Source organism: Bactrocera dorsalis, chromosome 3 (assembly GCF_023373825.1).
Source record: "Bactrocera dorsalis isolate Fly_Bdor chromosome 3, ASM2337382v1, whole genome shotgun sequence".
In the NCBI taxonomy this organism is placed as follows: Eukaryota; Metazoa; Arthropoda; class Insecta; order Diptera; family Tephritidae; genus Bactrocera; species Bactrocera dorsalis.
Window position 1 is genome coordinate 15611158 of NC_064305.1, and position 15924 is coordinate 15627081.

The following is a 15924-nucleotide window of genomic DNA, read 5'->3' on the forward strand; positions in this document are numbered from 1 at the left end:
CACGAAGAAATCTGCTGAAAATGGTCGAACACAATAAATAAAAAGCGAAAACACGTAGTACATGGCACAGCAGGCTACAGGCGCAGAAAATTGCAAGCTCATCTAAGCATGACGAGCAAAAAAGCAAAAAAATAAAAATCAAGAAATAAGCAAGAAGAAATAGACACAACCGCAGCTGAAACCAAGTCGAGTCAAGACAAGCCAAGCCAAGCCAAGCGATGTGTGCTGCAGATGCTTGGCCAAGATCAAGAGCATGACAAGGCAGGCAGGCAAGCGCAAGCAGCTAAACAAAAACTGACAGACCGACCGACCGAATAATAGTTACCACTAAAGAAAACAATATTACAACAACAAAAGCGTAAAAAAAGCCAAGAAACGTATAATAAAGCACAGACTTAGGGTGTATAATAATAAAAGTTAAAGCTGCAAAGTCAACAGAGTCAGTAACAAGAGCAAAAAGTAAAAATAAAAACAACAAGAAAGAACAATGGGGGCTGTTGAGGCAAAATAGCTATGCAGCGCTAGGTGGTGGTAAGAAGCTATACAAAAAAAAAAACAAAAACAAAAACAAGAAAAAACACTGCAATACCCTTTACAAATATAAAACTTTACAAATAAGAACTTTACTTTGAACGCTCAGTTTGTATGGCAACTGTAAGATATAGTGGTCCGATTTTGAAGATTTTTTCAGATTTTGTAGCATTTGCTTGGAAAATAATATCTACCAAGTTTCTTAAAGATATCTTGTCAAGTAAAAAAATTTTCCATACAAAAACTTATTTTTGAACGTTCAGTTTGTATGACAGCTATATGCTATAGTGGTTCGATCTGAAAATTTTCTTTGGATATTATTACGTTGCCTTGGAAAATAATCCCAACCAAATTTCGTGAAGATATATTGTTAAGGAAAAAAGTTTTTCATACAAGAACTTAATTTTGTACGTTCAGTTTATATGGCAGCTATATGCTATGGTGGTTCGATCTGAAAAATTTCTTCAGATATTATAGCTCTGTCTTGAAAAATAATCTCTACCAAATTTCGTGAAGATATCTTGTCAAGGAAAAAAGTTTCCATACAAGTACTTATTTTTGAACGTTCAGTTTGTATGGCAACTATATGTTATAGTGGTTCGATCTGAAAAATTTCTTCAGATATTATAGCATTGTCTTGAAAAATAATCCCTACCAAATTTCGTGAAGATATCTTGTTAAGGAAAAAAGTTTTTCATACAAGAACTTAATTTTGTACGTTCAGTTTGTATGGCAGCTATATGCTATGGTGGCTCGATCTAAATAATTTCTTCAGATATTCTAGCGGTGCCTTGGAAAATTATCTGTATCAAAATTTCATGAAGATATCTTGTCAAGGAAAAAAGTTTTCCATACAAGAACTTAATTTTGAACGTTCAGTTTGTAGGGCAGCTATATGTTATAGTGGTTCAATCTGAAAAATTTCTTTGAATATTATTACGTTCCATTGGAAAATAATCTCTACCAAATTTCGTAAAGATATCTTGTCAAATAAAAAAGTTTTCTTACCTACTTACCCACTATTCAGGGTATAAAAAAAGTGGCAGCAACAACCATCGAAGACGCGTAGTAGCCGCTCGCAAAGTAATAAGAGGCAAGCAAACAAACTCGAAGCGCTGTGTAAAAAAAAAACGGCTGCTAAGCTTTAAGCCAATATCTGGTCGTTTGTGCTACAATTGTATTGGGTAAAACGTAGCAGCAGGCCGAGAAGTAGTGCAGAGCTCTATGCTGTATATTAAGGAAGTAAGCGCTACATGAGCAACACGGCGGGTAATAGAATCACTGGCGGTGTCTTCTACTTCTACTTCTACTTCAACTTCGTTTTCAATTTTTTTTTATTTTTGCTGTTGTTGTGTTGCTACCAAACGAAACTCGATTAAAAATTCAAGGCCATTTTGTTTCTTGTTGGCGGCTTAAAAACACCATATCGCCTCAACAATGCGGTAGTAAATGTCTGCTCTAATGGTTGGTTAGTTAACTATCATTGTTTAAAATGCATGGTTAGAGCTTTTGGTTTGCTTGTGGCAGTTTATGAGCACACAACTAACTGCTAGACTATATATTATGTATAGAAAAGCATATAACAGCTTATATGCAGAGCTGAGGAAAAGTAAATTTGGCAAAAGACTGGTTGAAAGGCTGTTGTAGGCAGATTTGTTGGAATAAAATCAATTTAATTAATAAAAATCTTGAAGACACTGTTGATAAATATTAACCGATTACTGGTCAGGTCTTCGACCTTACAGTTGTTGTCTTATTATCACCTGGAAAAATTCAAATATCGCTCCCAACTACTTGAAAGAATATCTCTTTTTATACTCAATGTATCTCTACTGAAAGGACTCTTACAATTTTTTTGTTAACCTAACCTTCTATGGCAATATCTAAGTTTGTCGCTTAAATGAAAATAAATGATTTTTAAGCTTTTTGGAGTAAAGTTAGCAATCAAAAAAATTTAAAAAAACACACTTTACACCTAAGCTGGCGGTACTTTAATAAGACGCTTTGCACCTGCCTGCTTTTATTGCTGCTTTCGAGTTGTTTTTATGCTTAATTAAAAGCTTCAGAGTTCAAAAGACCAAATGTTAAAAAAAAAGTAATAAAAAATAAAAAAAAAAAATCATGATTTTGAACTTACTTCGACGTACGTGCTTAGAGCATAAACGATGATAAATTATTTCATACATTTTAGTGACGCAATATGGCAAACGAATCACTTTTAAAAATAAAGTGAGTTCAAAGTTAGTATTAAAACGAATTTTTCTTCTCTAAGTATCAAGTAACTCGGCTATAACCGCGTAACTCCGCCAATAAAAAAGTAGAAGACGTATTAAGTATTATATGTGAAGAATCCGAAAACAGGCTAAATACCCCAATTCAATTCCATCGCAGAAGGTTTTGTTCTTTCAATGATTTGCGTTTGAAAACATAATCAAAAGTTTATAAAACAGCGCCGTTTTTTTTCAGTTGAAAAAACTCCAAAATTTTGAACGTTTTTGTTCGGAACAAAAACTGGTAGATCCTTGCATGGAGAACTATAAATAGAGCCTGCAGAACATTTTTTATTAGAGTCGGCTCTTTTGCCTCCAATTTTAAGAGAAAACGTCTTTGGAGATGCCTAAACTGATGGAGCTGATTGAACTGAGCGCCTGCACAGTAGTAAACTGTAGCTCAGCAACTGTTGAAATGAGTCTCACTAAATGACTCAAGAAAAAGAATTCTTTGTACAAAACAAAATTAAAAAAAGCTTGATTTTTTGTATTTTTCACAAAAATTTTAAAGTTATGTGAAAAAGTTGTGAATATAGCAGTTGTATGTCTTTGCATTACCTACAATTTTGCCTATAACTTTACCATATAACTTTTTTCTAGACGACTTGTAGTTTTGACGGAAATCAAGTTAAAAGCTTACATGGGTTTCCTCGGGTAAAAAACAGCATTTTTCAACAATTTTTTTCTCATATAAAAAATAAAATATTTTATTATATTTTTTTTTTTAATATTACAAACATACACTATTAACAAAGAAATTCTGAAATTTTTGAAAAAAAATATTCTAAACTCGGCCATTGCGACGCAATTTCCGCTGACCCCTCGAAAAAAAATGCGCCCGCGTTGGCAGCATAACTCCTTACACGATCATCTACAGTAAAAAGAATACGTGTTTTAGTCGTGTCGTGTCGAGAAATCTTGCCAACCAAGTTCAAAAATAAATTTTCGAGAAAAAACCTAGCTAGCCTCCAGAGCACAAGTTCTCAAGGTTATATCTTTGAGACTATTACTTCGATCAATTTCGGAAAATATTCTAGACCTGTTGTAAAATTTAACAAGACAATAAAAAAATCGATTTTTTGTAACCCCTTAAGTCGTTTTTAACCATTAAATTCATTCAGCCACGGTCCTCACCTTCTTCTTACCAATCACAGATTGCCTGTATATGATTATTTTTCTTTCCGTTTTGTTATTTTATTTTTCGTTTTCAATGGGTCTTATGCTAATATGGTTATTTTTTTAAAATTATGCGAATCTTTACCTGAGCTTTCTTTTAATATTTTGCCTCTAACTCATTTGTGACTTTTTAAAAGTCATGAAATGGCTTAAACGCTTTTTTAAGAAAATCAGGAAAAACACATATGAAATGTTTTCTATCTAAAATGGTCTACCCTGAGCTAAATAAATTAATTTTATTTTAATTTTCATTTATCTAAAAATATTTAATCGCTATTTTCCACTTTCTTTCTTTACAGGTATGTTATAAATTAGCTGCTGTTAACGGAATTTCTCATTTCTCTAAAATTTCAACTGGTTTGAGCGCATAATTTTATGAGGTACTGTAAATATTGAAGAAAATATACATATGTGATATATAAAACAAATACCAATACATACAACTATTTGCAAACCTTACATGGAAAGGTTCAACTATATTTTATGCAACATATTTTTTATCATGAATCAAAATTTATCTATAACTCATAGAAAGTCAACTTAAGCCAAAAAAAAAATTTGTTCAATGAAAAAAAAGCTGCAAAAATGAAAGACAAGTGTACGCCTACATGCAAATCATGTATGCTTTTCAAACGGTACTTTCTAAAAGTACGCATTTGTCGATAAACAACGGCAACAATACATAGGCCTCTGAGTAAGCATGACAAAACACAGAATGCCGAACGGCATGCTCCTTGACACACTTTATACAAAAAAACACGCACTTATCTATTATTTTGCAATTAACATTAAGAGGGCGAAACTACATACATACATATATGAACAGAAAATAAAATAAAATAAAATTAAGTGAAATGAAATGAATGGAAATATATGAAAACTAAATGTGGTGATGTGGATATAAAATATATATGTATGTATACACATTATGTATGTATATATATTTATATATGTTCATGTATAAGCCGTTGCGAAAGCACTGCTCAACCTAAACTAATTTTTAATTAATTTTAATATATAAATAAATACGCAAGTTGTGTAGACAATTTCCCCTTTTTTATGAAATTCCAACTTTTTGCAAAATATGAAACTTTGAGTTCTATTTGCGCAATCTAGTAAGTGTGTCAATGCTTGTGCAATTAGTCAACATTGCTGTTATTTAAATATTTAATTAGCTGGTGGAAATAGTAGTTGGCAACTAGTTGCTCAGAGGAAATGAGTATGCCCTCAGTTGACAGTTTCAATATGCCTTATAAAATGGGTATGAAATATGCCATTTTTTATTTTTTCTTAGAAAAGTTTTGGTTTTTATCTTTCAAAAAAAAAAAAGAATACAGAAAAGTTATTATAAATCTTTATTTTTCTTTAAAAAAAAAAAAAACAATCAAAAAGAAATAAAAAAAAAAACAAAAAAAAAAATTAAATAAAAATAAATAAAAAATTGTCGAAAAAAAGTTATTATATTTTTAGTCTTTGTTATCGCTGGTAACATTTAAATTTTTTCTTAAAAATTTTTATGAATTGTTTTTTATCTTTCTTTCTTTAAAAAAAAGCGAAAAATATTATAATTTTTACTCTGTGCTGCCGCTGGTAATATTTTGTTGCTTTCCTTTCGCTGAATTTCGCTGTCCGTTTCTTGCAAAATGACAGCTGTCAATCAAGCGCTTGTTTTAATGTGTTGTGTTAGTAAAAAAGTGACATTTCCGTGATGATATATTTACATAGGCGGCAGTATACTAGTACAATTTGTGGTTTGGATTTTTAATTACATTTCATGTTTGATATTTTTGGGTATAAAGCTGCCAGCGTAAAAATAATTTTTTTTATTATACTTAATTTTTTTAATTTTACTTTATTTTTATTCTACTTTATTACTTTTACATTTCATATTTGATATTTTTGGGTAAATATATAGATGCCGTTAAAATACTTTTTTATATATATCTAATTACTTTTTATTATTATTTTTAATTCTATATAATTAATTTTTATTTTATTTTATTATTTTTACATACTATACCTGATATTTTTGAGTATATAGATAATATAAAAATATTTTTTTTTTATTTTTATTTCATTTTTTCAAAATTTTTTAAATTTATTTTGTTTTAATTTAATTGCTATTTTTATTAATTATATTTTATAAAAATATTTTTATACATTGTATTCTTTATATTTTTATTAAAAATTTTTATATATTGTTTATTGTATAAAAATGTTTTTTTTTTATTTTTGCTTAAATTTTTTAATTTTTCATTTCTTTAACTTTATTTATTTTTTAATAATTCTTTTTTATAACATTATTTGTATCTTAATTTTGTTTATTTTTTTTACTTTTGTTTAATTTATTTTTAATTTTCTTTTTAATTTTTTTTTTAATTTTTTTTATTTTTTTTTTACAATTTGTTAACATTTTTTTAGTTTCTTAACTTTTTTATTTTGACATTATTTCTTTTATAAAATTATTTCTAAAAAAATTAAGCAAAAAACATTTCTTTTACTTTTGTTTAATTTAATTTATTTTAATTTGTTTTTTACAATTTGTTAACATTTTTTGAGTTTCTAAATTTTTTTTTATTTTTGTTTACACTTTTTAGTTTTTATTTTTTTAAATATGTTTTTTTTTTATTTTTTTATGTAATTTTTCTTTTAATTTTTGCTTAAATTTTTTCCCTTCTTTAACTTTATTTAAACTTTATTTTTATTTAATTTACTTTTTTAATTTTATTTTTATTCTTTTTTGTAAAATTATGTTTTTTTTCTTTTTTAATCGTGTTTATATTTATTTACATTTTTTTTAATTTTGTTTAGTTTTTTTTACTATTTTAATTAATTTATTTATATATGTGTATTTTTTTTATTTTAGTTATTCCTTTCTTATAAAATTTTTTTTTACTTAAGTTTTTTTTTAATTAAAAAAAAATTTTATTTCATTTTATTTTTAATTTTTATATATTTTTCGTGATGATATATTTACATAGGCGGCAGTATACTAGTACAATTTGTGGTTTGGATTTTTAATTACATTTCATGTTTGATATTTTTGGGTATAAAGCTGCCAGCGTAAAAATAATTTTTTTTATTATACTTAATTTTTTTAATTTTACTTTATTTTTATTCTACTTTATTACTTTTACATTTCATATTTGATATTTTTGGGTAAATATATAGATGCCGTTAAAATACTTTTTTATATATATCTAATTACTTTTTATTATTATTTTTAATTCTATATAATTAATTTTTATTTTATTTTATTATTTTTACATACTATACCTGATATTTTTGAGTATATAGATGATGTAAAATTATTATTTTTTATTTTTATTTCATTTTTTCAAAATTTTTTAAATTTATTTTGTTTTAATTTAATTGCTATTTTTATTAATTATATTTTATAAAAATATTTTTATACATTGTATTCTTTATATTTTTATTAAAAATTTTTATATATTGTTTATTGTATAAAAATGTTTTTTTTTATTTTTGCTTAAATTTTTTAATTTTTCATTTCTTTAACTTTATTTATTTTTTAATAATTCTTTTTTATAACATTATTTGTATTTTAATTTTGCTTATTTTTTTACTTTTGTTTAATTTAATTTATTTTTATTTAAAATTTTTTTTTTTTTTACAATTTGCTAACATTTTTTAGTTTCTTACCTTTTTTTATTTTAACATTATTTCTTTTATAAAATTATTTCTAAAAAAAAATTAAGTAAAAACATTTTTTTTACTTTTGTTTAATTTAATTTATTTTACATTTTTTTTTACAATTTGTTAACATTTTTTGAGTTTCTTAACTTTTTTATTTTTGTTTACACTTTTTAGTTTTTATTTTATTAAATATTTTTTTTTCATTTTTTTATGTAATTTTTCTTTTAATTTTTGCTTAAATTTTTTCCCATCTTTAACTTTATTTAAGCTCTATTTTTATTTAATTTACTTTTTAATCTTATTTTCATTCTTTTTTGTAAAATTATGTCTTTTTTCTTTTTGCTTAATCGTGTTTATATTTATTTACATTTTTTTTAATTTTGTTTAGTTTTTTTTACTATTTTAATTAATTTATTTATATATGTGTATTTTTTTTATTTTAGTTATTCCTTTCTTATAAAATTTTTTTTTACTTAAGTTTTTTTTTAATTAAAAAAAAATTTTATTTCATTTTATTTTTAATTTTTATATATTTTTTAATTAGTTGTTTTTTATTTTAGCTTATAAGTTTAATTTTAATTTTTAAGTTTTTTATTTCCGATTTTTAATTTTTATATATTTTTTTTTTATTTTTTTTTTCCAATTTTCTTTCTATTTTTTTACAATATACAATATATCCTTTTTTTAATTTTCTTAAACTTAAAATTGACTTTTATAAAAAAAGTCCAGATTTTATTGCGCATTTGTTCTTACTTAATCCTTTTTCCTTCTTAATTGATTTTTGCCTCACATTCCCTTCAATTGTCACGCTTGAAAAAATCGATTGAAAACAACTGCAAATCCCTCAAGTGGCAAGCAGAACATTCTCTTTTTAATTAATATCTCGCATGGCTTGCTACCTCGCAATTTATTTTCAACACTTTTCGTACACTTCAGGCGTTGTAATTCATCAAGTATTTTGGTTTTATTACGGTACCATTTAAAAAGATTTACAATTTCTCTTTATTTATTATTGACCGCCTACAACAACGGCAAGTGACACTTCAAACCGCCCACACTCGCTTTTTTACAAAAATTCCAGAATACAGACAAGCATTTATTTAAGAATTATTTAAATGCGTAATTTGCTTTGTTTATACATTTATTGATGCAAAGACAATTAAAAAGCGCTTATATGAAATCACGAGTGAAAGATTCGCCTTCGATTTTGTCATTTTGGCATTTTGAGTGCTCACTTAGTAATGAATCACATGCGCTTGCAGCAGACGAGTATGCAAATTTTTCGGGTATTTGTTTAAGAATTTTGATTATAAGAGGCATTTTTTTTGTAGAAATGCGTGGGTTGTTTTTTGTAAAAAATAAAAATTCGTTAGTAATTTCATTTACAATGTGTGGAAAGTGATTTCTGGTGATTTATTCACATTGCTTTGCTGATTTTTGCAACATTTGCAAAAATTTAATATTAATTCTTTGAAATAATATTATTTTTTTGAAAGGATGGCAAATATTTATTACAAAAGATATATTTTTGTTTCAAAAAAATTGAAGTCTTTTTTCTATAAATTTTCTACCGTATTTCAAAACTCGAAAACTAAACAAATAAATAGTTTTAATGAGAAAATAGAAAAAAGAAAATATAAAAAGCATAAATAATTAATTAAAATAAAAAACAATAAATAAATAAATAAAAAAAAGATAAAAGGTAAAAAAAAAAACAGAAAAAAAGTAGAATTTTCCAGCTTAGCACAGCAAAATATTTCTTTTGTAATAAAATCCAGCTAAAAGTTGAGTGAGAACGAAAGCACACAACGAAAGCAAAGACCACGGCTGAGGACAAGGCAGCGTGGCGAATTTGAGCCCGCAAAATTTCGATTTCATGGGCAAACGAAGGGGATAGCCAATATTTATTGGCAGTTAGTTCTTAGCAGCCATGTGCATTATATGTCTGTAGTGTGTGTGTGAGCATGCTTGTAAAGGGTGATTTTTTAAGAGCTTGATAACTTTTTTTAAAAAAAAAACGCATAAAATTTGCAAAATCTCATCGGTTCTTTATTTGAAACGTTAGATTGGTTCATGACATTTACTTTTTGAAGATAATTTCATTTAAATGTTGACCGCGGCTGCGTCTTAGGTGGTCCATTCGGAAAGTCCAATTTTGGGCAACTTTTTCGAGCATTTCGGCCGGAATAGCCCGAATTTCTTCGGAAATGTTGTCTTCCAAAGCTGGAATAGTTGCTGGCTTATTTCTGTAGACTTTAGACTTGACGTAGCCCCACAAAAAATAGTCTAAAGGCGTTAAATCGCATGATCTTGGTGGCCAACTTACGGGTCCATTTCTTGAGATGAATTGTTGTCCGAAGTTTTCCCTCAAAATGGCCATAGAATCGCGAGCTGTGTGGCATGTAGCGCCATCTTGTTGAAACCACATGTCAACCAAGTTCAGTTCTTCCATTTTTGGCAACAAAAAGTTTGTTAGCATCGAACGATAGCGATCGCCATTCACCGTAACGTTGCGTCCAACAGCATCTTTGAAAAAATACGGTCCAATGATTCCACCAGCGTACAAACCACACCAAACAGTGCATTTTTCGGGATGCATGGGCAGTTCTTGAACGGCTTCTGGTTGCTCTTCACCCCAAATGCGGCAATTTTGCTTATTTACGTAGCCATTCAACCAGAAATGAGCCTCATCGCTGAACAAAATTTGTCGATAAAAAATTTTCGAACCGAACACTGATTTTGGTAATAAAATTCAATGATTTGCAAGCGTTGCTCGTTAGTAAGTCTATTCATGATGAAATGTCAAAGCATACTGAGCATCTTTCTCTTTGACACCATGTCTGAAATCCCACGTGATCTGTCAAATACTAATGCATGAAAATCCTAACCTCAAAAAAATCACCCGTTAATTACTAATTTCTGGGAAATCTCATTTTTTGGATAATCAATTATTTTTGTGGCATTAGATTTCATTTTATGTGGAAAATTACGAAGTAAATAGTATGTGGTGGCTCAAGCACATTTAGACAGCAGACAACTGCTAACATATATAATAAAAACTAAATATATGAAGATATAAAGAAAATGTTGTGTATATATTTTGCTGTGATGAAATTCGATTAATGCCAAAAGTTTTGTGCGAAAATCAAATTTTTATTCTATGTATATTATATAACTTGCAATTTGAATGCTTTAAACAGTTTGAGAAAAATTTATGAAACTCAGTGTATGACTGAGCTCCAGCTTAGAGTGCATTTTTTTTGGATTTTTTTTAATTTTATGTTTTTGCAGTTTACTTTTTATTTTGCTTTTTTTACAATTTTCGGCAGTTAACAAAATCAGCGCCTCAATAACACATGACTACTGCTTATTTTTTATGTATATTATACTCCAGCTTACACGCTTGCAAAAATTTATTTTGATTTTTTAGTATTTTTTCGAGGCTTTTTCGAGACTTTTTCTGAGTTGTTAGCCCCGCTGTGCTCATTTCCGTTGAAAGCAAATTGAACTAATGGCTTTAGTTACGTATGCATAAATGTAGTCATTGGCGTTAAATTTGAAAATAGAATATTGCAAATTTGTTTGACGGTGTTGTTGTTGGAATGAAAAAAGTTAAAAAAAAATATATAAAAACTTTAATGAGCATATTTTCTGAGTTTTCTGTGGTTTTTGTTTAAAAGAATATTTTTTTTTTTTTGAGAAACATTTTTTTCTAAGGAATTATGTTATTTTATATATAACATATGTATATAATATTTTTTTTAGAATTTTTTTTTGAGAATTTATTTTTTAGGAAATATTTTTTGTCAAAGTTTTACTTTTTGAGAAAATATTTTTTTTTTATTATGTTTTTTATTTGATTTGAGAAAATATAATTTTTTTGAAAAAATATTTAGTTTTTTTTTTAAATATTTTTTTTTAGAAAATATTTTTTTACGTATTTAACAACTTGTTTTTTTTTTTTTTTAAATATTTTTTGTCAATTTTTTTTTTTGGGAAAATATTTTTTTGAGATATGTATTTTTTATTTGAGAAAATATTTTTTTTTTTAAATAGTTTTTTAAACATTTTGTTTTTTTTTTCTAATATTTGTTTTTTTTTTAAATATTTTTTTTTTTTTATTTGAAAAAATATTTTTTTAAAAAATTTTTTGAAAAAATATTTTGTTTTTTTTTTAATATATATTTTTTTAATTATTTTTTTTTTTTAGAAAATATATTTTTTATGTATTTAATTTAAGTTTTTATAAATTTTTTTTGTAAGTTTACGTATATTTTGTAAAGAAATTGCTGCGATTTTAACTTGTTTGCTGTTTTCTATCAAAAATAATACATTAAGTTGCCTACTTTTTTGCGCAAAGCATAACTCATGTTTGCTATAAACCAAACATAACGTTAAAAACTAAAATTTTCATTAAAAACTATAGAAATTTTCACATAAACTACAATTATTTCTACATTGGCCTGTCTTCTGCAAAAATTAAATTAAAATGTGAATATAAATTACTCAAGCTTGAAGGCCGAAAGGCAGCCTTTATAAATACCGTAAGGACTCAAAAATTAAGAATAGATTGCGGTTATAAAAAAAGTATGTAAAATAGTTAAAAGCTACACATAAATATGTGCATATGCATGCAAGTAAACTTACATACATACATATATGCGCCAGAAATCCATCATTGACACCAACAATGCAACCGCAGATACTGTCAACATAATGTAGCTGAATAAAAGCACAATAAAAAGAAAAAGTGTAAATAAACAAGATTACACGAGTGCCTGCAATAATAATGAAATGGCGGTGTATTAAACAAAAAAGTCAGTTGTTGTAAAATGTACATAATTAAAGACTACCGCGTTGGGCAGTGACGCACCGAGTGCCTTAAGTGGAGCTTAAGTACTTTAGAAAGAACTGCATAAATGTTGAAAACTGTTAAAAGTGCAGCAAGATTAAAAACAAAAGAAAAAAAATTACGTAAGCAAATAAAGAAAAAGAGTTCAGAAAATAAAAAAAATTCCTACAAGAACTTGATTTTGAGCGTTCAGTTTGTATGACAGCTGTATGCTATAGTGGTCCGATCTGAACAATTTTTTCGGTGATTGTAGAATTATATTCAATAATAATCTTTACCAAATTTCGAGAAGATATTATGTCCTATAAAAAAGTTTTCCATATAAGTACTTTATTCTGAACGTTCAGTTTGTATGACAGCTATATGCTATAGTCATCCGATTTAAAGGATTTCCTCAGATATTTTAGCGTTGCATTAGAAAATAATAAATGCCAAATTTCGTGAAGATATCTCATCAAATAAAAAAGTTTTCCTTACAAAGACATAATTTTGAACGATCAGTTTGTATGACATATAGCTGCTATAGTGGTCTAATATCGGTGGTTCCGGCAAATAAGCAACCGTTTGGGGAGAAAAGCACACTTTGTCTAAAAAGATACGAAAAGACTATTAAAAGACTCACAAAATCAAATAAGTTTCTTTGACGAAATCTATACTTTCCCACATTACTAAAGAATCCGCAAAGAAGTGATGAAACTAAAACAAAAAAGTCTCGCTCTTCTGCATTCAATTGCAGCATCTTTGCGCATATTTCGCACAGAAATAATTGTCTGCGCGCTTTTTTGTATAAATTTACTTTATGCAGCGCATCATAAAAATGTTTATGCGTCGCGTCGTGCGCCAACTTGATGAAATTGTTGACTGTAATCAACAGCGACAACAATTGTCGACAGCTGTCTGTCACGACAGACATAAAGCACACAGAACAGCAAAAAATAAATATGCAAACCAGTGTGGTAAGCCCCCATTTGGCGAATGATAAGCAACAGACAAGTCGACAATCCTAACGCCAGCTGATGATACGTTGGGCTTTACTTTCTTCATTATTATTACTTACAACAACTGCAGTTGGCTAGACTCATCACTGTTTGCGGTGGAATGCCAGTGATAACCAAAAAATTTACCAAAAGCCGTCAAAATAGCGCTTCTCTCACATCTCCAGCACTTCGTTTGTCTCAAATATCGCTAACTTTGTTGAAGTTTTTGTTGTTGTTATTGATTTTATTCAACGCGACGTTATTTAGTATTGTTGCTTTTGTCGTTAATAATATTTTCATAAGTGTGATGCTGCATTTTGGTGGTTTGTTTTGTCAATATCATTACTGTTAAACGTGACATTCAATGCGCGAAACAGAAATTTGAGTTGTTGATAGTAAGGTTTATACTATATTAATTAAAAAAATTAAACATAAATATGAAAAAATCGAGTAGCATTTGTATAGCTAGTTTATATATGGCATAGTATGGTTGGAGGATTCAAATTTTTAATTTTTTCTCGACATTTTTTTTGTTTTAATGCAAAAAACTAAAAGGGAATTTAAACTTTAACTATCTATAATAACTCAAGATCTTTAATGTTATAAATAAATCTCCAACGTATAACGTTTTGATACTACTATGTATAAATGTATGTACATATTTATCTTTGAGCGCCTGAATGTATGCTTTTGAATACTGTTTATGTGCGTTTTTTAGGATATTCCATTCTATGAAGTTGTACATACATATGTATAAATACATATATAACTACGGTATATAAAGCGAAAATCACAATGCACTTCACTGCATTGCTGACGGGCATTGAATGCGCTAAAAAGTAGGCAACACTACAAAAAAACAGCAAGTTGAAAATATAAGAGGGGAAATGGGAAGTTAAAGTTAAAATCAAAATTAAAAGTAAATTTAAAATAAAAGTAAATTAAATTAAAGTAAAAATAAAAATAAAAATAAAAATAAAAAAATTGGATTGAAATTGAAATTAATTAAAATTTAGATTAAAATTTAAATTAAATTAAATTAAAGTAAAAATAAAAAAAATTGGATTGAAATTGAAATTAATTAAAATTAAGAGAAAAATTAAAATTGAAATCAAAATTAAAATCCGAACTAAATGAATTACAACTAAACTGAAATTCTAATTTTAATCCAAATTTATTTTAAAATTAAAATTTAATTATAATTAAAAAAATTAACTTAAAATTTAATCTTTAATTAAAATGAAAACTAAAATAGTTTAAAATTAAAATGGTATTAAAATTTAATTTAGAGAATACAACTCTGTTTGCGCTGAGAGCAAACAAACACTGCTTACTACAACCAACCATTGCCAAGTTGAAGTTTTTTTAACGTCTTTTATCAAAAAAAAAATAGTAAAAAATATTTGCAAACTCTGCCAGCGTAAGTGTGCGCTTGTACATAGTGGGCCTGTCAGCTCGAGTGCACTACATGCATATGTATATCGGTATGCCAGTATATACATAGGAGTCGTATCTGGTAGTATATTTAATGAGATGTAAGCAGCAGTAAAGCAAACAATGGAATGAACTCTATTTTTATTTATGTGTGCACAGAAAGGATATATTACATACCTATATATGTAGACATGTTTGCTACTGTGAGTTAATGCCATGAAGGCAAATGCAGCAGCATCAAATCAAAAAATGTCTTACTTATGACTGATTACTGATATCTAATAATAAGGCGATATTTATGCTTAGATATTGATGATTATTTGTATTGATAGAGGAATTAATATTTGGTTTGAGTTCCAAAAATTGAAAAAAAAAAATTATGTGAAGTACTCTCTTTGGAGTAACTGCCTCTCATTAGAAATATTACTGCTTATAACCGAAATATAACCTATTCTATAACCGATTGGTAGAGGAATTAATACGTGTTTTGAGTTCCAAAAATTGAAAAAATTAAGTGAATTACTCTCTTTAGAAATATTAAGGCTTATAACCGAAAAATAACCGAAATATACCCAAAATGTAACGGATTCATAACCGAATTGTAACCTATTCTCTAACCTAATTATAACCAATTTTATAACCGAATTATAACTCATGTTATACCCTAAAATTTATGCCACCTAACTTTTCAAAGAATTGTTCACTTTTTTTTAATCATGCTCTGAAAAAATTCGCTTCACTTTACTCCAAATTTTTCCTACAGAGCATTTGTGTTCTTGCACAGCAGTGCTTTGCGCTCATATGTAAATGACTTCGGGAAGCTTTGCTAGCAACAATATGGGGTGGTGCATGCCGCTGTATAATATGCTGCATAGCTATGTGGGGTGTGTGTGGTAGGGTTGCATTCGGTGGCCTACCTCACTATAAATGTTTGTGGCGTTGGTACTATTCATTGTAGGAGCTGTTACAAGCTACATGAAAATATTTTAATTACGTGAAATCAGGGTTGCATGTGCATACATGAGCA

General features: G+C 27.3%; 2 protein-coding genes across 3 annotated transcripts in view; both read left to right on the top strand.

Moving 5' to 3' along the window:
- LOC125777899 (ecdysone receptor-like) overlaps positions 1-4302 on the top strand; it is a 79204-nt gene extending 74902 nt beyond the window's left edge. Inside the window, exon 2 of the mRNA XM_049454050.1 lies at positions 4277-4302. Within this exon, the coding sequence (XP_049310007.1) occupies positions 4277-4287 (11 nt within the window). The 3' untranslated portion in view covers positions 4288-4302. The remainder of the gene's footprint in view (positions 1-4276) is intronic.
- The window catches only part of LOC105226312 (ecdysone receptor), a 319570-nt gene that overhangs the window by 269572 nt on the left and 34074 nt on the right, over positions 1-15924 (top strand). The gene's annotated exons all lie outside the window — the stretch shown is intronic.